At 40.8% G+C, this 20335-nt stretch overlaps 1 protein-coding gene across 1 annotated transcript in view; it reads left to right on the top strand.

The window, feature by feature from the left end:
• clptm1 (CLPTM1 regulator of GABA type A receptor forward trafficking) overlaps window positions 1-20335 on the top strand; it is a 74266-nt gene that overhangs the window by 39124 nt on the left and 14807 nt on the right. Inside the window, exons 5-8 of the mRNA XM_072269872.1 lie at window positions 2357-2474; window positions 4241-4326; window positions 4426-4546; window positions 14678-14922. Coding sequence (XP_072125973.1) covers window positions 2357-2474; window positions 4241-4326; window positions 4426-4546; window positions 14678-14922 — 570 coding nt within the window. The remainder of the gene's footprint in view (window positions 1-2356; window positions 2475-4240; window positions 4327-4425; window positions 4547-14677; window positions 14923-20335) is intronic.

The following is a 20335-nucleotide window of genomic DNA, read 5'->3' as shown; positions in this document are numbered from 1 at the left end:
CAAGTCTGGTGGGTATCTAAGGAAACGTGGAGATTATTACTGCTAAAGGAGGTGCTACCTGTTATGCAATATAAGGGTTCACATACAGCAAGGAGGAATTTTAGACCAATCCTCCATACAAAACTATTACAGTTCATCAATGTTCTGGGATACCTTGCATGAACAGCCCTGGACTGTGAATGATTAAACAATGTGTTCAGTAAAGAGACGAAAAGTACAATTGTTTGTGTGTTACTGTGTTTGACTGTTATTGTGACTTAGATGAAAATCAGGCCACATTTTATGAGCAATTAATACAGCAAACCAGGTAATTGCAAAGGCTTCACAGACCTTTCCTTGGAACTGTGTGTGTGTATATTTTATATTATTTATTCCCCTCTCCCTGCCCCCTTTCCATTCTCAGTCCACAATAGAGACTCTTATCAGAATTGGGTTTATCATCACTTACGTATGTCATGAAATTTGTTTTTTTTGCTGCAGCAGTACAGTGCAATACATAAAATTACTACATTGCTGAGCAAAAGTCTTAGGCACCTGAGCTATATATATATATGTACACCTAAGACTTTTGCACTGTACTGTATGTATTTTTTTCTTATTGTAATTTGTAGATTTTTACAACAAATTTCACAACAGATTGCAGTGATATTAAACTTGGTTCTTATTTTGACTCTCTTTTTCTGCTTTGACTTCATTGATAACCTTATATATATCTTTTGCCCTCTAACTTGAAAAAGTTCAGTATGTCTAAAGGATTGTATTTGGTTCTGATTTTACAATTATTTTCTTGTGTAGCTGAATTTTTTTTTCCCAGAGAAAAATGTTCTGGTTTGTCTCCTTTTGTTCATGAGGTATGGGCATGGATGTCAGCATTCATTGTGCATGCCTGAGTTCGCCCTGAACCAAGAAGGCAAGTAAATCTCAGCTGCCTTTACCTTGTCCAACTGCATTTAACATTAAGTATCTTCACAGATCATCCCTCAGTCTCCTCATACCGAGGAGAAAACTTTGATCTTGTCGTACTTATTCCTCGTCATTTATTAATTTCTAATGCCACTCATATGGTCTCATCTTTTTAGACCTATTGTTTGAGTTTAACTGTTCAAATTTTAATACTAAATACATATTCAATTGATGGATAAAAAAAGAGAATGATTAAAGTTGTCTTGGTAAACTGTCCCTGATAATCATCTTCAGATGGGCAGCCGCAAGAAAAAGAAAAACCATGGAACCTGTTCAAAGAAAAAAAAACATCACATCCACTCCCCCATGTACACAAAATGAAATATAACGTGCAAACGGGACCAAAAAAACGAGTAAAAGACAGATTATAAAGCACAAAATCAAAACTGTCCAGGCATACTCAATTCAGCTGAGTGTTCTTCATCTGCAGGCATTCCCGATTCAAGGTCAGCCAAAATTGCAGCAGAAATAAAGGAATGAACAGAAGCCAGAAACTCATCATAGCATGAACTACAGAGTCCAATGCACAAATCTCTTAAATTAAACCTTATTTTACCTCGTTATATAAAGAACAAAACACATTACTTCTGAGATAGTCCTTGGCTGCTCTCACTAGGCATAAAGATCTGCAAATTGCCTAGTTACCAAATTTCTCTGATACATTCAGAACTGGTGAAAGTGTAATTTAAAAAAAAAATTATCATTTAGAGTTCTTCTATTATCGAAGTATGTATACTATATAAAACCTTGAGATCCTTCTACTTGCAGACACAAAGCAAAGAAACTCAATAGAACCCATTAAAAAAATGCCAATGTACACCCAATGTCCAGAAAAAAATTGCGCAAGCAATAAAAGTCAGCAAATAACATTCAGAACTCAAGTTCCGGAAAGTGAGTCCACAGCCACAAAGCCGGTCATCACTGCAGCCAATCCAGGAGCAGCAATCATAACACCACCCCATTCTTTGCCCTTGGCCCGGTACTTAAATTGGCAAACCTCGGGTTGTTCCTCGCTCTCGAACCCAGGCCCTGCTGCCTCAGCACTGCCTTGTCTCTGCTTGCCTCGCCTTGGTTCTGCCACGTTGAAATGCCTCCAGATTCACTCCAGCAATGGCCAAATATTGGCTCATACCCCACTTTCAGATCCAGGCCCTGCCGCTTCGATTTGGCCTCTACCCAACATGCCACAACCATCCTGCACCTACAAGACTTCAGTGCGAACTGCGGAAATGCCAGGTAGTGCAGGAGGGTCAAAAGCCCAACTCTGAAAGGGAAGTTACAGGTTGTTAATTGTATTTGAGAAAAAGTGTGTTTAATACAGTAATATTTCATTTTGTTTGCTACCAGCAAGTCCTCACTGTGCTTCACCAGCATCACCTTACTCTCTCTTCAGCATATAAGGTCCAATGGTTCCATGTACATTCACATATATTTCACCAAGAGTGGGTTCCATCCAGATCCAATGAGGAAAGGACAATACAAGCGCTTAGCCACTGTGTCCACAACGAAAAGTAAGTCAAAAGATAGTTTTCTTTCAAAGAATTGTTGTCGCATTGGTGTCCTGAATGTGTCAGTAGTGGTTACTGCCACAGTATTATTGCTCGGGGTGTTTCAGAGTTTGGTGTTCAGTTCCGGCTCCATTCTGTGAGTGGTCTCTGTATGTCCACCCTGTGGAATGTGTAGGTTCCTCCCTCAATCCAAAACCTTAACGGGTAGGTTAATTGTTCTGCAATTTGGTTAGGGTTAACTGGGGTTGTGATGTTGCTGGGGCGGCGTGGCTCAAAGCGCCAGAAGGGCCTACTCTGCTTTGTATTACTAGTTAATGAAAGAAAGTAATAAAATCTTCCTACTGATTGTATCACCATCCTTGATTTTGCTACTGGGGTGGGTAATTAACATAAGCACTGAAATAATCATAATACCAATCCTATAATGATGTCTTATCTACATAGAGCCAGTATTTCGAGTTGTAGAACACACCAATGTAATTGCTGATTCAATATCTATAGGTTCAGAGATGCATATTCAAATATTTCATTGACAGCTGTGTATTTTAAATCATTTAAATCTGGAATAAGAAAATCTATTGGTGAAAGTGAGCGTGAAGTGACTGGATTAGCTTGAAATCCAATCTGGTTCACTGATGTCCTTCAGGAGAGCACATTCCAGGTGTCTGGTGTAGACCTGGGGCGGTGGCGTAGCAGTTAGCATGACGCTCTTACAACCCGGGACTCAATTCCAGCGTCCTCTGTAAGAAAGTTTGTAACCACAAGGGTTTCCTCTGAGTGGGGTAGCACAGTAGCTTAGTGGTTAGTATAATGCTTTACAGTATTACCCAGGTTCAATTCCTGCTGCTGTCTATAGGGAGTTTGTACGTTCTCCCCGTGACTGTGTGGGTTTCCAAAGAAGTACCGGTTGGTAGGTTAATTATTCGTTGTAAATTGTCCTCTGATTAGGCTAGGGTTAAATCGTGGGTTGCAGGGCAGCACGACTCGACTGACTGGAAGGGCCTATTCTGCGTCGTATCTCAATAAATAAATGGCTTAACAAGTCAGTTTTCTGAAGGGCAATTTGAGATTGGCAATAAATTGAGTTTACAAAGCCCGTATTTCCAGAATGAATAAAGATGTACAGTTTCAAACGTGCATTGATTACTGTGTACATTTCACATTTTGGAGTATTGTGTTCAGTTCTGGTAGAAGGCTGTAGAAGCATTAGAGAGGGTGCAGAGGTGATTTACCAGGATGCTGCCTGGATTAGTGAACATGTCTGTTGAGGATAGGTTCTGTGAGCTGGGGCTTTTCTCTTTGGAGTGAAAGTGGATGATAGGTGACTTAATAAAGGTGTTCAAGATGCTAAGAACCATAGATTGAATGTACTGTCAGAAATATTTTCCCAGAGCGGAAATGGCCAACACAAGGGGAGCATCATTTTAAGGTGATTGGAGGAAAGTATAGGTGTAGGTGGGGGGTGTGATGATGTCGGAGGTAAGTTTATTATTTTATACAAAGAGTGGTGAGTGTGTGAAGCACTCTGCCAGGGATAGTGGTAGAAACAGATTCCTTAGGGAAAGGGTTCTCAACCAGGGGTCCATGGTATAAAAAAGGTTAGGAGCCCCTGCATGAGAAATAATTAAGAAATTCTGAGATGGGCACATGGATGATAGAAAAATTGAATGCTAAGAATGGTTGGATTCATCTTGGAGTAGGTTAAAAGATTAGCACAACATTGTGGGCTGAAGGGTCTGTACTGTAATGATCGATGTTCTGTGTTCTAGTGTTAAACAAGTATAAGAGGAGAAAGTTTCAAAAGACAAAAAATCTTCTGACTGGGCAAACGGAGGCTGATCCTGAAATAATTAAGGTACACTTCAAAACAGTTTGCTATTTTCAACATGTACTTTCTTGCATAAGACACGGTTTCAGGGCTGTTTAATAATATTCCCTGTGCATTTTCTTGCAGCGAGCTGAAGACTATGGGCCAGTTGAAATAATCTCCCACTGGCATCCAAACCTCACAGTTCATATAGTGGATGATCACACATCATGGGCAATGGGCGCAGTGCCACCTCCTCTTGATCAGTGTAAGTCAATAATTTTAAGCCTTGTGTTAAACCCTCTGTTCCATCATTAGTTCTATTCTTAAATGCCCTCTGTAATGGCCTAGCAAGCCAGCAGATACATTGGGGCAGGGCTCCCAAACCTATGGCCAAAGCATAATGTCCAGACTCCAGCCAACAGAGCTCTCTGGGTCATTGAGGCACGCAAGCCTCCAAACCCATCGACAAGGTTGTGGTCCACTTGGAGGATAATCTACTATACTGTGGATGAAGAAATGAAAAGTGAGATGAGTGCCATTAGCACATTTTCTGATGACATGGATGATCTTCCTTCCTCAGTGCTATAACCTTCATACTCAGTATGATCAATTGTGTTTTAATATGGCAGTTGCTTTGGCATTTCACCCTTCTCCTGTCAGTTTTCTGGGCATTCACCTTGTGCTTTCAGTTGTCGGATGTCTGTTTAATTTCTGATTTGTAGGGTTCTTCCAGGAGTCAGAAATGACAGGCAGCTTTAATTCCAAGGTTTCAGTTGATTTTAGAGTATAAAAATGCAAATGCTGAGCAAATTAAATGAAAAGCTGAGGGGAATTAATGCTAAGGGGTGTAAGACAAAGGAATAAAGATGGCGCCTTTGGAAAAAATCCCTCACTTTTATAGTTCAGATAAGAGATGTTCCTTTGATAGAGATGAATTAATTATCACCTCAGAAATCTTGATCACTTCAATTGGTTTGCATGATTTGTGTTTTTTTCTTCCTTTCTCTTGTTCATTGGGTGTTGGTCTTTTTATTTTTTCCTTTTAATTAGGTTCTTTCAGATTTTTTGCTTTGTGGCTACATGTAAGCAAATAAATCTCAAAGTTGCGTAATTTATACAGTCTATAGAATAGTAGCTATAACAGGTACTTTGATTGTAATAGGCTACATAATTAAAGCAATTACATCACTTGGGTAATGTGCTAATATTTAGCCAATGAATAACGAAAAAGGTGATAAACTGTTTAACTGCTGTACTGATTTCTGTCAGGGAGTGTGAAATGTACATGTTTGTTTAAAAAGTACAAATTTTATAAAAAGTATGTTTTTAAAAAATGTTTTCCAACACAGTAGAGAGTGGTATGGTGTCAGAGCAGCCAGTAAAGCCACTGCTTGCAGCTTCTGACCTTGAATGCTCTCTGTGTGGAGTTTGCATGTTTTCCCCCCAAGACCATGTGAGTTTCCTCACAGGAGAAAATCTGCAGATGCTGGGAATCCGAGCGACACACATAAAATGCTGGAGGAACTCTGCAGGCCAGGCAGCATTTTTGGAAAAAAAAAGTATGTTTTTTGCTGAGTTCCTCCAGCATTTTGTGTGAGTTTCCTCTAAGCTTCTTCCCTCATTTCAAAGACCCGTAGGTTTGTAATTTAATTGGCCTCTGTAAATTGCCCTGAGTGTGTTAATGAGCAGTAGAATCTGAGGGGAACTGATGAGAATAAAGTGGATTTCATGTAAGTGGAAGCTTGATGTTCAGTATGAACACATTGTACCAAAGAGCTTCTTTTACTTGTATCACTCTGTGATTCCATGTACTAAGAATAATCTGGAGTTAAACACCAAAATGGGAATTAACATAGATGCCTTAGCCATGACGATGAAGCTAGGGAGGGATTTCCGTAACATTCTTCAAAGTTCAAAGTAAATTTATTATCAAAGTACATATATATCACCATATACAACCCTGAGATTCATTTTTCTGGGGGCATACTCAGCAAATCTATTGAATAGTAACCATTACAGGGTCAATGAAACATCAACTAGAATGCAGAAGACAACAAACTGTGCAAATACAAATATAAATAAATAGCAATAAAAAAAGAGAACACAAGCCAACAAAATAAAGAGTCATTAAAGTGAGACGATTGGTTGTGGGAACATCTCAATGGTTGGGCAAATGAGTGTAGTTATCCCCTTTGTTCATGGGCCTGATAGTTGTGAGGTAGTAACTGTTCTTGAACCCTGTGGTAACTTGGACCTACAACTGATGACTCATTTGCCAAAGTATATTTAAAAGGAAGGAGGGGTGGGATTAAACAGGAGGCCAAAAACTAGAACTGGAGTATTTGGAGTGGCGCAGGAGGGGAGTTATAGGGATTGCGCTGGGCAAGTCCACTTTGAGACCAGTGTATGTGGGTGATAAGTAACAAGTATTGAGACAATAGATGCTAATGTTTCCTGATACTCTGGCGGACCATGGCTGCTACTGAATGTGGACTTAATATTAATAAAGAGCTGCGAATTAGGTTTCTTTGTTCACAGAGTAATTTGAGCAAGAAGTCGTATTCTGGAATAACTTCAAAATCATAACAAAGACTGTGATAGCTTGAGGATAGTTATTTATCCTGAATTATCCAGTTCTTAGTGTACACATGGATCATCATTCTTGTGACCAATATATAGACGTTTGGTTATCATTTCTTAACCGAGAATTAAACAGCTGCTGCTGGTCAGTATTGATTATAATAACCTTTCAATTCAGTTAATCAATACCACATCCATCCTATCATCAGCCCCTTATTAGTATCCACTTTCCTTTTGTCCATCTGTACTCACAGATCAATCACTCCTTCAGAGATTAATAGGAGCTTTTATTTCTTTTCTACGGTGTAGCTGTTCCCTGCTATCTGATGTCAACGGGATAACGAGGTCTCGTTTATCTCCCATGGGACTCTTTGTTATTTGTATTGTCAAAGCCAATCCCATGAAACAAGTCTGACTTGTTTCAGAAGCAATATTTGTCCTGTTACAACTTATACCAGCTGCTTCATTGTCTTAAAATATTTATTGTGATAGAGCTTGGAATAGCCCCTTCTGCCCTTTCGAGCCATGCCACCCAGCAACCCCAATTTAACCCATTATGGGGCTATTATTTTATTCTTGTATTCTTTCTACTTCGAATATTTATATCTGCGCACTTGTAGTGCTACTGAGATGCTGCAATTTCCTTTGGGATCAATAAAGTATCTATCTAACCATAGCCTACTCACAGCACAACTTACAATGACCAATTAACTTACCAATTGGTACTCTTTGGATTGTAGGAGGAAACCAGAGCACCTGGAAGAAACCCATGCAGTCATAGGTAGATATACAAACTCCTTACAGGCAGCAGTGTGAATTGAATCTGGGTCGCTACTGCTGTAATAGCGTTACGCTAACTGCTATGCTTTTGTGCTGCCCCTATATATTCCCATTTTCTATGTAGCTGAGGTGGATGAGCTACACGCTCCCAGACAACTACAGGGCTAGATATCATGAGAAACCTTACTTTCTTCACAATCAGACTGAGTATGAGAACAAAGAATTTGATTAACTATATTGGATATTAAAAAAAATAACCTTCACAGAATCCTGCTCCTCATGTGGCTGTTCATACAGATCATCTCCCAGGAAATTCCTGGGTGACTTGGTGCAGCATAACTCCTTATTCTCTAACTTTTCAAATTTGATCACCTATTTTTTTAAAAAAAACTTTCCTTTATCACAAATCCACCATCCCAGGAACCCACTTGGTGAACTTTTGCTCCATACAGGTTTGGGCAGGTGCTACGACAGTGCCTGCAACCCGGATTCAATTCCACTGCTGCCTGTAAGGAGTTTGTACGCTCTCTCCGTGACCACTTGGGTTTCCTCCGGGTGCTCTGGTTTCCTCCCACATTCCAAAGTCATTCCAAAGGCATGAAATCTATGGAATTGAGGGAATCAAGTAGTGAGACCATCGAAACTGTACAGATTGAAAAGGAGGAGGTGCTTGCTGTCTTGAGGAAAATTAAAGTGGATAAATCCCCGGGACCTGACAGAGTGTTCCCTCGGACCTTGAAGGAGACTAGTGTTGAAATTGCGGGGGCCCTGGCAGAAATTTTTAAAATGTCGCTGTCTACGGGTGAAGTGCCGGAGGATTGGAGAGTGGCTCATGTTGTTCCGTTTAAAAAAGGATCGAAAAGTAATCCGGGAAATTATAGGCCGGTGAGTTTAACGTCAGTAATAGGTAAGTTATTGGAGGGAGTACTAAGAGACAGAATCTACAAGCATTTGGATAGACAGGGGCTTATTAGGGAGAGTCAACATGGCTTTGTGCATGGTAGGTCATGTTTGACCAATCTGTTGGAGTTTTTCGAGGAGGTTACCAGGAAAATGGATGAAGGGAAGGCAGTGGATATTGTCTACATGGACTTCAGTAAGGCCTTTGACAAGGTCCCGCATGGGAGGTTAGTTAGGAAAATTCAGTCGCTAGGTATACATGGAGAGGTGGTAAATTGGATTAGACATTGGTTCGATGGAAGAAGCCAGAGAGTGGTGGTAGAGAATTGCTTCTCTGAGTGGAGGCCTGTGACTAGTGGTGTGCCACAGGGATCAGTGCTGGGTCCATTGTTATTTGTCATCTATATCAATGATCTGGATGATAATGTGGTAAATTGGATCAGCAAGTTTGCTGATGATACAAAGATTGGAGGTGTAGTAGACAGTGAGGAAGGTTTTCGGAGCCTACAGAGGGACTTGGACCAGCTGGAAAAATGGGCTGAAAAATGGCAGATGGAGTTTAATACTGACAAGTGTGAAGTATTGCACGTTGGAAGGACAAACCAACGTAGAACATACAGGGTTAATGGTAAGGCACTGAGGTGTGCAGTGGAACAGAGGGATCTGGGAATACAGATACAAAATTCTCTAAAAGTGTCGTCACAGGTAGATAGGGTCGTAAAGAGAGCTTTTGGTACATTGGCCTTTATTAATCAAAGTATTGAGTATAAGAGCTGGAATGTTATGATGAGGTTGTATGAGGCATTGGTGAGGCTGAATCTGGAGTATTGTGTTCAGTTTTGGTCACCACATTACAGGAAGGATATTAATAAGGTTGAAAGAGTGCAGAGAAGGTCTACAAGGATGTTGCCGGGACTTGAGAAACTCAGGTACAGAGAAAGGTTGAATAGGTTAGGACTTTATTCCCTGGAGCGTAGAAGAATGAGGGGAGATTTGATAAAGGTGTATAAAATTATGATGGGTATAGATCGAGTGAATGCAAGCAGGCTTTTTCCACTGAGGCAAGGGGAGAAAAAAACCAGAGGACATGGGTTAAGGGTGAGGGGGGAAAAGTTTAAAGGGAACGTTAGTGGGGGGCTTCTTCACACAGAGAGTGGTGGGAGTGTGGAATGAGCTGCCAGATGAGGTGGTAAATGCGGGTTCTTTTTTAACATTTAAGAATAAATTGGACAGATACATGGATGGGAGGTGTATGGAGGGATATGGTCCGTGTGCAGATCAGTGGGACTAGGCAGAAAATGGTTCGGCACAGCCAAGAAGGGCCAAAAGGCCTGTTTCTGTGCTGTAGTTTCTATGGTTCTATTTAAGTTAGCATTGGTAAGTTGTGGGCATGCTATGTTGGTGCCAGAACTGTGGTGACACTTGTGGGCTGTACCCAGCATGTTCTCAGACTGTGTTGGTTGGTTGTTGATGTAAACAACGCATTTCACTGTGTCTTAATGTTCTGAAGTACATGTGACAAAAAAGCTCCATCTTAAAAGTATATCTCCCTTAAGGAGGGAGACCAGGCATGTACAATTCAGGCTTGGGTCTCACCAGAGCATTTCTTGTACCTCACAATACTTGCAATTGAAATGTAAACACACATTTGAATTTGAGCACCGATGCTTTTAACTCTCACCATTCAAAAAGGACACCCTGCCTTTTATTTCCCTTTTAAAACAGGGTAACTGTCTCATATGTTACATTCTAACTGCCTTGCCCTTACCCTATCAGGTATCTTGGCACAATTTCCTTGAAAGCCCTGCATCTTTGTTGGCTCATGCAGCTTGCCCAGTTTTGTAACAATAGCAAGCTGGGATATATTAGACCATAAGCCACAGGAGCAGAATTAGGCCATTCAGCCCATCGAGTCCGTCCTACCGTTCCGTCATGGCTGATCCCAGATCCTACTCAACCCCATACACCTGCCTTCTTGCTAATCCTTTTTTATTGCATTTCATCATCACCTTAAAAAAAATCTTTGATATAGAATGTAAATATCTGAACCCCAGATATTTAACCTCAAGATCACTTTCCCAGCGCAGCACTAGACATAGCCTGAAAAATTGGCCTATTTAACTTGTGTTTTAAGTAATGCTCAACTCCTATCAGTATTTTGACCCCATTACTGTGTGCTCTAATTATGTTCAGTAATCTTTTTGGTGACAATTTAATTAGCAGAGGCTGCAGAGTAGCGTAGCAGTTAGCATGATGCTATTACAGTGCCAGCACCCCGAGTTCAATTCCCACCACTGTCTGTAAGGAGTTTGTACATTGTCCCCATGTGTGGGTTTCCTCTGAGTGCTCTGATTTCCCCCAACATTCCAAAGATGTGCGGGTTATTAGGTTAATTGGTCACAAGTGTGTAATTGGACAATGTGAGCTCGTTTGGTTGGAATGGCTTGTTACCATGCCATATCTCTAAATAAAATAAAACTACATTAACTGGTTTGTTCTTATCAGTTTTACTTGTTACTACTTCCAGAGGTCTTCTCAGAAATTTATCACACAAGTTTCCTTTTTGTAAATCTGTTCAGTTTCTTATTATTTAAGTTCCTGTCCCTATTTTCTTAAAGCCAAAACTTACCTTACCATCAAATGAATTGGTCTGCAATTCTATTTTTTTTTTCCTCTCTCTCCTAAATAATGAGCTTACATTTGCTACCTTGCAGCCTATGGAACTGCTTCAGAATTTGTCAAATTTTGGAAGATGACACCAATCTATCAATGGGAAGCAATTAAAGCACAAATGTACCTGCCAAGCCTTCAAAGGATTTCATACCCAACCCTTTCTTGATTTATAATAGTGATATGTTCCTGGAAAATGTTTTAATGTGAAATTTCATAAATTGAAGCTGGGTAAATTACTTTACGAACATTTTGTTATTGTACAAGGAGAGGGGAGTATGATTTAGTGAAAACCAAGTATTTTTTAATAACACTTTTTATAAGATTTGTACTTTTTAACAAACTCATCTGTTTTTTCACTCACTGGCAGAAAGCAGTATAGCTATTAAATTAACAGTTCATCACCTTTCTCATTTTTCATTGGCAAAGTATTAGCGCATTATCCACATGATGTAATTGTTTTAATTACATAGCCTATTAACTGGATTATTCCTATCTAAGGAATTTCTTATCTATAAAAGTAATAGATTTTTCAGAGGCACCATCTTTGTTCCTTTTGTTGTTGTCTTCACTCACCTCTCTGCTTTGTTTCTCAGCTCTTTATTTAGTTTGTTTAGTATTTGTATGTATGTTTGTACTCTAAAGTAAACTATCATTAGAAGTAAGACTGCTCATCATTCCTGACTCCCAAAGGAATGCTAGGGATCAGAAAATAAACAGAGATCCAATGTTACCAAGAAAAAATTCAGAAATCCAAGACCCAAAGAGTCGATGTCGTTCCAATGAGATTTCATAAATAGAATATTCAAATCGAGGTATTACTAAAATGTGGTTCGGCTTTCTGGAATGTGTGCATCCTAATACTGTTTAATTTTCTGTCTTTGAATGGAATAAGTATACAGTACAAAATGTTCAGATTTTATGGTTATATTGAAGTATATAATCTATTAACCTGAAATGGTTAGCACAACACCTTACAGTACCAGTGATCTGGGTTCAATTCCCGCCACTGCTTGTAAGGAGTTTGTACTTTCTCCCCGTGACTGCAAGGGTTTCCTCCGGGTACTCCGGTTTCCTCCCACAGTCCAAAGGTGTAGCAGTTGTGAGGTTAATTGGTCCTGTGATGAGGCTCAGATTAAATCAGGGGATGCTGGGCGGCGTGGCTCGAAGGCTGGAAGGGCCTATTCCGTGCGGTATCTCAATAAATAAATAAATAAATAAATAAATAAATAAATAGACTTTAAAACATAATAAGTAAGTCTTATTCCCTTCTCCCCTGCTTTCATTCCATAAGATCACAACTAAAACTCTTCCTCCCATCTAATCCATAGATCCCTCGTTCTCTTAACGTGCAAGTGCTTGTCGAGATTGGATTTCGAGTTAATTACCTGTGTGTCCATTGCCTTCAGGGATAGAAAATTCCAAATGGTTTATAGCAGAGATAACTAAACAGCAGTTCCAGAGCAGCATGCTTCACTTCTATAAATGTCCGTCAGACTGTACCCTCTAACCTCAGCTGATCCATTTCGATGGTGGGGATTCAGGATGTTCAACTCATTGTCCAATGACTTTGGAAGACTGACTATGAAAGAGTATATACTTATACTTTATACTTTATTGTTGGCAAACAATTGGTACTAGAATGTACAATCATCACAGCGATATTTGATTCTGCGCCTCCCACTCCCTGGATTACAAATATTAAATATTAAAAATAGTAAAAATTAGTAAATATTAAAAATTTAAATTATAAACCACAAATAGAAAATAGAAAAATGGAAAGTAAAGTGCAAAAAAACCGAGAGGCAGGTCTGGATATTTGGAGGGTGCGGCCCAGATCCGGGTCAGAGTCCGTTCAGCAGTCTTATCACAGTTGGAAAGAAGCTGTTCCCAAATCTGGCTGTAAGAGTCTTCAAGCTCCTGAGCCTTCTCCCAGAGGGAAGAGGGACGAAAAGTGTGTTCTGTTTCATCGAGACCTGGCTCTCCCCTGCCACCCCTGACTGTGCCATCCAACCGGATGGACTGCACGGCGTATTCGGGCAAGATGAGGGGAGGTGGTGTCTGCCTACTGATCAACACTGTGTGGTGCTCGGACACAGTGGCACAGACAATCTCCTGCAGCCCGGACCTGGAACACCTGTCGGTGAAGTGTCGTCCCTACTACCTGCCACGGGAATTCACCTCAGTCATACTGTCAGCAGTCTACATTCCCCCCCCAGGCGGACGCGGAGTGTGCTCTGAACATACTGCATGCCAGCATCAGTGAACTTGAGACCAGGTATCTGGAGGCTTTGCTCATTACAGCCGGGGACTTGGCCAACCTCAGAAAGGCGCTGCCAAAGTTATACCAATGTGTCTCCTGCCCCACTAGAGGCCCCAACATACTTGACCACTGCTACACAGCAGTCAAGGATGCCTACTGTTCTGTCCCTCAACCTCACTTCGGAAAAGTACTTACTGCATGCAGCATTACAGAACTATGATAAGTGGGTTCTTGTCATCCATAGGATGAGTAGATGTAATGTGTCTGTTATCTCCTAAAGAATATCTCTGCAGAATACTTGGCTTATGTGCTTCAACTTCAACCAGAAATTAACTTGTAATTTTTTAATTGCTATTAGCGCCACAGTGGTGTAGCAGATGGTACAGGACACTGGAGTCTGGAGTTCAATTCTGACGTCCTCTGGAAGAAATTATGGAGCGTATTGGGGCAGCACAGTAGCACAGTGACTAGCACAATGCTTTACAGTACCAGCGTCTCAAGTTCAATTCCCGCCACTGCCTGTAAGGAGTTTCTATGCTCTACCCTTGACCCTGTAGGTTTTTTCCAGGTGCTCCGGTTTCTTCCCACGGTCCAAAGGCGTACTGGTTGGTAGGTTAGTTGGTCATTGGAAATTTTCCTGTGGTTAGGCTAGGGTTAGATCAGGGTGGCACGGCTCAGAGTGCCTATTCCACACTGCATATCAACAAAATAAATAGATAAATAAATAAATAAAACTTTGGGTATCTTTCCAATGATTGCCCTGGGTTTCCCCTGGGTGCGCCAGTTTTCTCCCACAGTACAAAGACATACCAGTTAGTAGGTTATTTGGTCATTGTAAATTGTTCCATGATTAGGTAGCGTTAAAATAGGTGGGTTCCTGGTCAGCGTGGCTTGTTTTCCTGGAAGGCTCTGTTGCTATAGTAGTAATTGAACTTTGAAGCAGCAAGTATGAATTTAGTGTTTTTTTTTTAAAACTTAAGCTGTTTTGCCAGTGTGTTGTGTAGCCCAGAAGCTTTTGAATATTACTGTGTGTGTTCTTGAACCAGAAGGTTTCACCATTCCTACTTGTAGAATAAAAGAAAAAAGTTCTCATTTCAATTCAAAATAGTTAATCTGCTATCTTTGGAATATCAAATTCCTGTACTTGAAGGCTTGACATTGCATTCGGATTCAGTTTTCCTATGTTTTTTTTCTCTTTAACAGATGTGAAGTTTGACCCCGTCAGTGGTGATTATTATCCAATTATTTACTTCAACGATTACTGGAACCTGCAGAAGGACTACTTCCCCATCAATGAGTCACTGGACAAGCTCCCCTTGCGAATGACCTACTGCCCCTTGTCACTATGGAAATGGCAATTGTACGCTGCGCAAAGTACCAAGTCGCCCTGGAATTTCCTGGGAGATGATCTGTACGAACAGCCGGATGAAGAGCAGGATTCTGTGAAGGTTATTTTCCTTAATCAAATTCTTTGTTCACATACTCAATCCAATTATGGAGAACGTAGGGTCTGTTGAAAGGTGCAAATAAGGTTGAAAGAGTATAGAGAAAATTTTCAAGGATGTTGCCAGAGCTGGGGGACCTGAATTATAAGGAAAAATTGAATATGTTAGGACTTCAGTCTTTAGGATGTAGACGATTGAGAAGGGATTTGATTGAGGTATCCAAATTTATACTTTATTGTCGCCAAACAATTGACACTAGAGCGTACAATCTCGATAGTAAATATTAAAAATTTAAATTATGAATCATAAATAGAAAATGGAAAGTAAGGTAGTGCAAAAAACACCGAGAGGCAGGTCTGGATATTTGTAGGGTACGGCCCAGATCCAGGTCAGGATCCGTTCAGCAGTCTTATCACAGTTGGAAAGAAGCTGTTCCCCAATCTGGCCGTACGAGTCTTCAAGCTCTTGAGCTTTCTCCCGGAGGGAAGAGGGATGAAAAGTGTGTTGGCTGGGTGGGTCGTGTCCTTGATTATCCTGGCAGCACTGCTCCGACAGCATGCGGTGTAAAGTGAGTCCAAGGACGGAAGATTGGTTTGTGTGATGTGCTGGGCTGTGTTAACGATCTTCTGCAGCTTCTTCAGGTCTTGGGACAGGACAACTTCCATACCAGGTTGTGATGCACCCCAGAAGAATGCTTTCTGCAGTGCATCTATAAAAATTAGTGAGGGTTTTAGGGGATAGGCCAAATTTCCTCAGCTTCCTCAGGAAGCTGAGATAGGATTCCTCAGGAAGATGAGGGCTGTAGATAGGGTAAATGCAAGAAGGCTTTTTCCACCGAGGTTGTGTGGGACTACAATCAGAGGTCATAGTTTAAGGGTGAAAGGTGAAAACTTTAAGGGGAAAATGAGGGCAAACTACTTCGTTCAGAGGACGGTGAGAGTGTAATATAAGTTGTCAGCGTATGTTGTGCATACAAGCCCGATTTGAACATCTAAGCAAGGTTTTAGATAGCTACAGGGATGGTAGGGATTATGGAGGGCTATGGTCCCAGTGCAGGTCGATCGGAGTAGGTAGTTTAAATGGTTTTGAGCAACACACATCAAAGTTGCTGGTGAACGCAGCAGGCCAGGCAGCATCTGTAGGAAGAGGTGCAGTCGATGTTTCAGGCCGAGACCCTTCGTTAGGACTAACTGAAGGAAGAATGAGTAAGGGATTTGAAAGTTGGAGGGGGAGATCCAAAAAAAAAAAAAAAAAAAAAAAAAATGGTTTTGACATGGACTAGACAGTCAAAATAGCCTGTTTCTGTGCTGTACTTTTCTATGACTCTGTAGTTGCCTGGAAGCATGTAGCTCATCTACTTCAGCTATGTTGCATATGGGAATATATGGGGGTAGCATGGTAACCGCAGTTACCATAACACTATTACAGCGCCACACGGCCCAGATTCAGTTCCCACAGTAGCCCGTAAGGAGTTTGTATATCTACCTGTGACTGCACTGGTTTCCTCCAGAAGCTCCAGTTTCTTCCTATATTCCAAAGACATACAGGTTAGGTTAATTGGTCAGGTGGGTGTAATTGGTGGTGTGGGCTCATTGGGCTAGGTGGGTCTGTTACTGTACTGTAAGTATCTAAACCTCTAAACGAATGTGATTCAACATATCAACCTTTCTCCTATATGACTAGGTTATGGCTGATTTGTATCTGAAAACCCACTTACTTTTGTTCCTTACTCAAAAAAAAATCTGTTGAATTTGGCCTTGAGTTCAATTCGTGAATAAACTAATAAACAATAATACAAACCCCATTTCCAGAAAAGTTGGGATATTTTCCAAAATGCAGTAAAAACAAAAATCTGTGATGTGTTAATTCACGTGAACCTTTATTTAACTGACAAAAGTACAAAGAAAAGATTTTCAATAGTTTTACTGACCAACTTAATTGTATTTTGTAAACATACACAAATTTAGAATTTGATGGCTGCACACACTGAACAAAAGTTGGGACAGAGGCATGTTTACCGTTGTGTTACATCACCTTTCCTTTTAATAACACTTCTTAATCGTTTTGGAACTAAGGATACTAATTGTAGTAAATTTGCAATTGGAAATTTTGTCCATTCTTGTTTGATATAAAACTTCAGCTGCTCAACAGTCCGTGGTCTCCGTTGTCTGATTCTCCTCTTCATGATGCGCCATACATTTTCAATAGGAGATAGATCTGGACTGGCAGCAGGCCAGTCAAGCACATGCACTCTGTGTCTACAAAGCCACGCTGTTGTAGCCCGTGCAGAATGTGGTCTGGCATTGTCCTGCTGAAATAAGCATAGATGTCCCGGGAAGAGATGTCACCTTGATGGCAACATGTGTCTCTCTAAAATCCTAATATACGCCTCAGAATCAATGGTACCTTCACATACATGCAACTCACCCATGTCGTGGGCACTGATGCACCCCCATACCATCACAGATGCTGGCTTTTGTACCTTTCGCTGATAACAATCTGGATGGTCGTTTTCATCCTTGGCACGGAGAACTCAACGCCCGTTTTTTCTGAAAACGAGCTGAAATGTGGACTCATCTGACCACAGCACATGGTTCCACAGTCTCTCAGTCCATTTGAGATGAGCTCGGGCCCAGAGAACTCACCGACATTTCTGCATAGAGTTGATATATGGCTTCCTCCTTGCGTAATACAGTTTTAAGTTGCATTTCTGGATGCAACAATGGACTGTGTTGAGTGACAATGGTTTTCCGAAGTACTCCCGAGCCCAGGCGGCTATAATTGTCACAGTAGCATGACGGTTTCTTAGACAGGGCGGCCTGAGGGCTCGAAGATCACGCGCATTCAACAGTGGTTTCCAACCTTGCCCTTTGCGCACTGAGATGTCTCTGAATTCTCTGAATATTTTCAAAGTATTATGTACTGTAGATGTTGAAAGACCTAAATTCTCTGCAATCTTGTGTTGAGAAATGTTCCTTTTGAACTGACTAACAATTCTCTCATGAATTTTGGCACAAAGGGGTGAGCCACGACCCATCTTGGCTTGCAAAGACCGAGCCTTTGATGGACGCTACTTTTATACCCAGTCACGATACCTCACCTGCTACCAATTAGCCTGCTTAATGTGGAGTCTTCCAAACCGTGTCACTTGAATATTCTGTGCACTTTTCAATCTTATTTTAACTCTGTTCCAACTACTGTTGAGTGTGTTGCAGCCATCAAATTCTAAATTTGCGTATATTTACAAAATACAATCAAGTTGGTCAGTAAATCTATTGAAAATCTTTTCTTTGTACTTTTGTCGGTTAAATAAAGGTTCACATGAATTAACATATCACAGATTTTTGTTTTTATTGCATTTTGGAAAATATCCCAATTTTTCTGGAAATGGGGTTTGTAATTTGAGCACAAATGCATCTAAGAACCAGGGATATTTGAGAGACAGGAATTACCCATTGACAACCTGTTGCTGAGAGAGGGTTATAATATTTGTCACTTGGTGTGACGGTGTTTTGGAGCTTTGCCCACAGTTGACTTCTGTTCTTGGACTGTAAGCTCCATTCAGAATTTTGTTTACTGATGTCAGCACTAGGTCTGAGTGCCAATGGTGAAGCACATGCAATCCGTTGCCAGCTGATCATGCAGCTGAAATTAAATATAAATGTGATCTTGTCCTAGTAAGATGCATTAAAATCAGGAGTCCTCAGCCAGGGGCCCACAGACGCCTTGGTTAATGGTAGAGGTCCATGACATTAAAAAAGTTGGGAATCCTGATTTAAATGGAGATGGAAATGGAGGAATTATTACAAATTCATTTGATTTAATTCTTTTCAATTCCCTCCTTTAAGAAGCATAAATCATTTAAAGGTTATAAAATTCTTGGAATTAGTTAAATCACTAACAAGGGAAAACCTGCCGATGCTGGAAATCGAAGCAACACACACAAAAAGCTGGAGGAACTCAGCAAGCCGGACATCTGTGAAGTCCTGATGAAGGGGCTGTGCCCAAAACGTCAACTACTCTTCCATAGATGTTGCCTGACCTGCTGAATTCCTCCAGTATTTGTATGTGTTGTTTTGGAATTGGTCAAATATACTTTGTTTATGTCAGAATCAGGTCTAATATCCCTGGCATGTGTCATGAAATTTGTTAACTTTGCAGCAGCAGTACAATGCCATACATAATAGAGAGAAAAAGAACCGAATTACAATAATCATGTGTATATTATAATAGTTAAGTTAAAATAACAGTGCAAAAGCAGAAATAAAACAAAGTATTACAGTAGTGTTCATGGGTTTAGTGTCCATTTAGAAATCTGATGGCAGAGGGGAAGAAGCTGTTCCCGAGTCATTGAGTGTGTGCCTTCAGGCTTCTGTACCTCCTTCCTGACAGTAACAATGAGAAGAGGGCATGTCCTGGGTGGTGGGTCCTTAATGTGGACGCTGTCTTCCTGAGGCAATGCTCCATGAAGATGTCTTGGATACTACCGAGACTAGTACCCATGATGGAGCTGACTAATTTTACAACTTTCTGCAACTTACTTTGATCCTGTGCAGTAGCTGTTCTTCCCTTCCACCCCACCCCCCCACCTCCAAGCCAGACGGTGTTGCAGCCAATCAGAATATTCTCCACGGTATATCTGTAGAAGTTTTCAAGTGTTTTAGGTCTTCTCAAACTCATAATGAGAGATAGCCGCTGCCTTGCTTTCATTATAGCTGCATCGATATGTATCCAGGTTGGATCCTCAGAGATATTGATACCCAGGAACTTGAAATTGCTCACTCTTTCCACTTCCGATCCCTCTATAAGTTCTCTTGTTTTGCCCTTTCTGAAGTCCACAATCAACTCTTTGGTCTTACTGATGTTGAGTGCAACATTATATTTCCTCGGTGTCTTTGCACTGGAACTGAATAACAGCCTCGTGTCTCTCAAATATCCTTGATTCTTAAATGCTTCTTCCTGCCCAAATTATATTTTTTCCCTATTGACATTTATTTGATTAATATTAAGCACCAGTAAATTAGTAACTTTGCTGCTATAGTTCTGTATTCTATTGTAAAACTGTTGACAAGCCAAATAGCCTGACTTGGTAAGATTGCGGCACATTTGATCGCAGCAGCTTCTACGTGGTCAACAAAGGGTTCTGCTGTCCTTTTTCAATATATCTTTTATGATCACAAGACCCTGCTGGAGTCGATGTGAGAAGGAGGCATGCGGTCTAATAGCAAGTGACTGTCTTAGTCACTTTTCTTGTGATCGCCAGACCCTTTTGGGCATTGTTAATGTGGAACGCTGTAAGTCCTGTTCACTGATGTATTGGCGGACGGCAGGGGATTTGCGTGGTCTCGGTTGTAGCACGGACTCGGCCTAAAGCCGTGGTGTTGCCTGTTTACAGCTGCCAGGAGAGAGGTATTAG

Source organism: Mobula birostris, chromosome 10 (genome assembly GCF_030028105.1).
Source record: "Mobula birostris isolate sMobBir1 chromosome 10, sMobBir1.hap1, whole genome shotgun sequence".
NCBI lineage: Eukaryota > Metazoa > Chordata > Chondrichthyes > Myliobatiformes > Myliobatidae > Mobula > Mobula birostris.
This window is presented reverse-complemented; position numbering and strand designations above follow the sequence as displayed.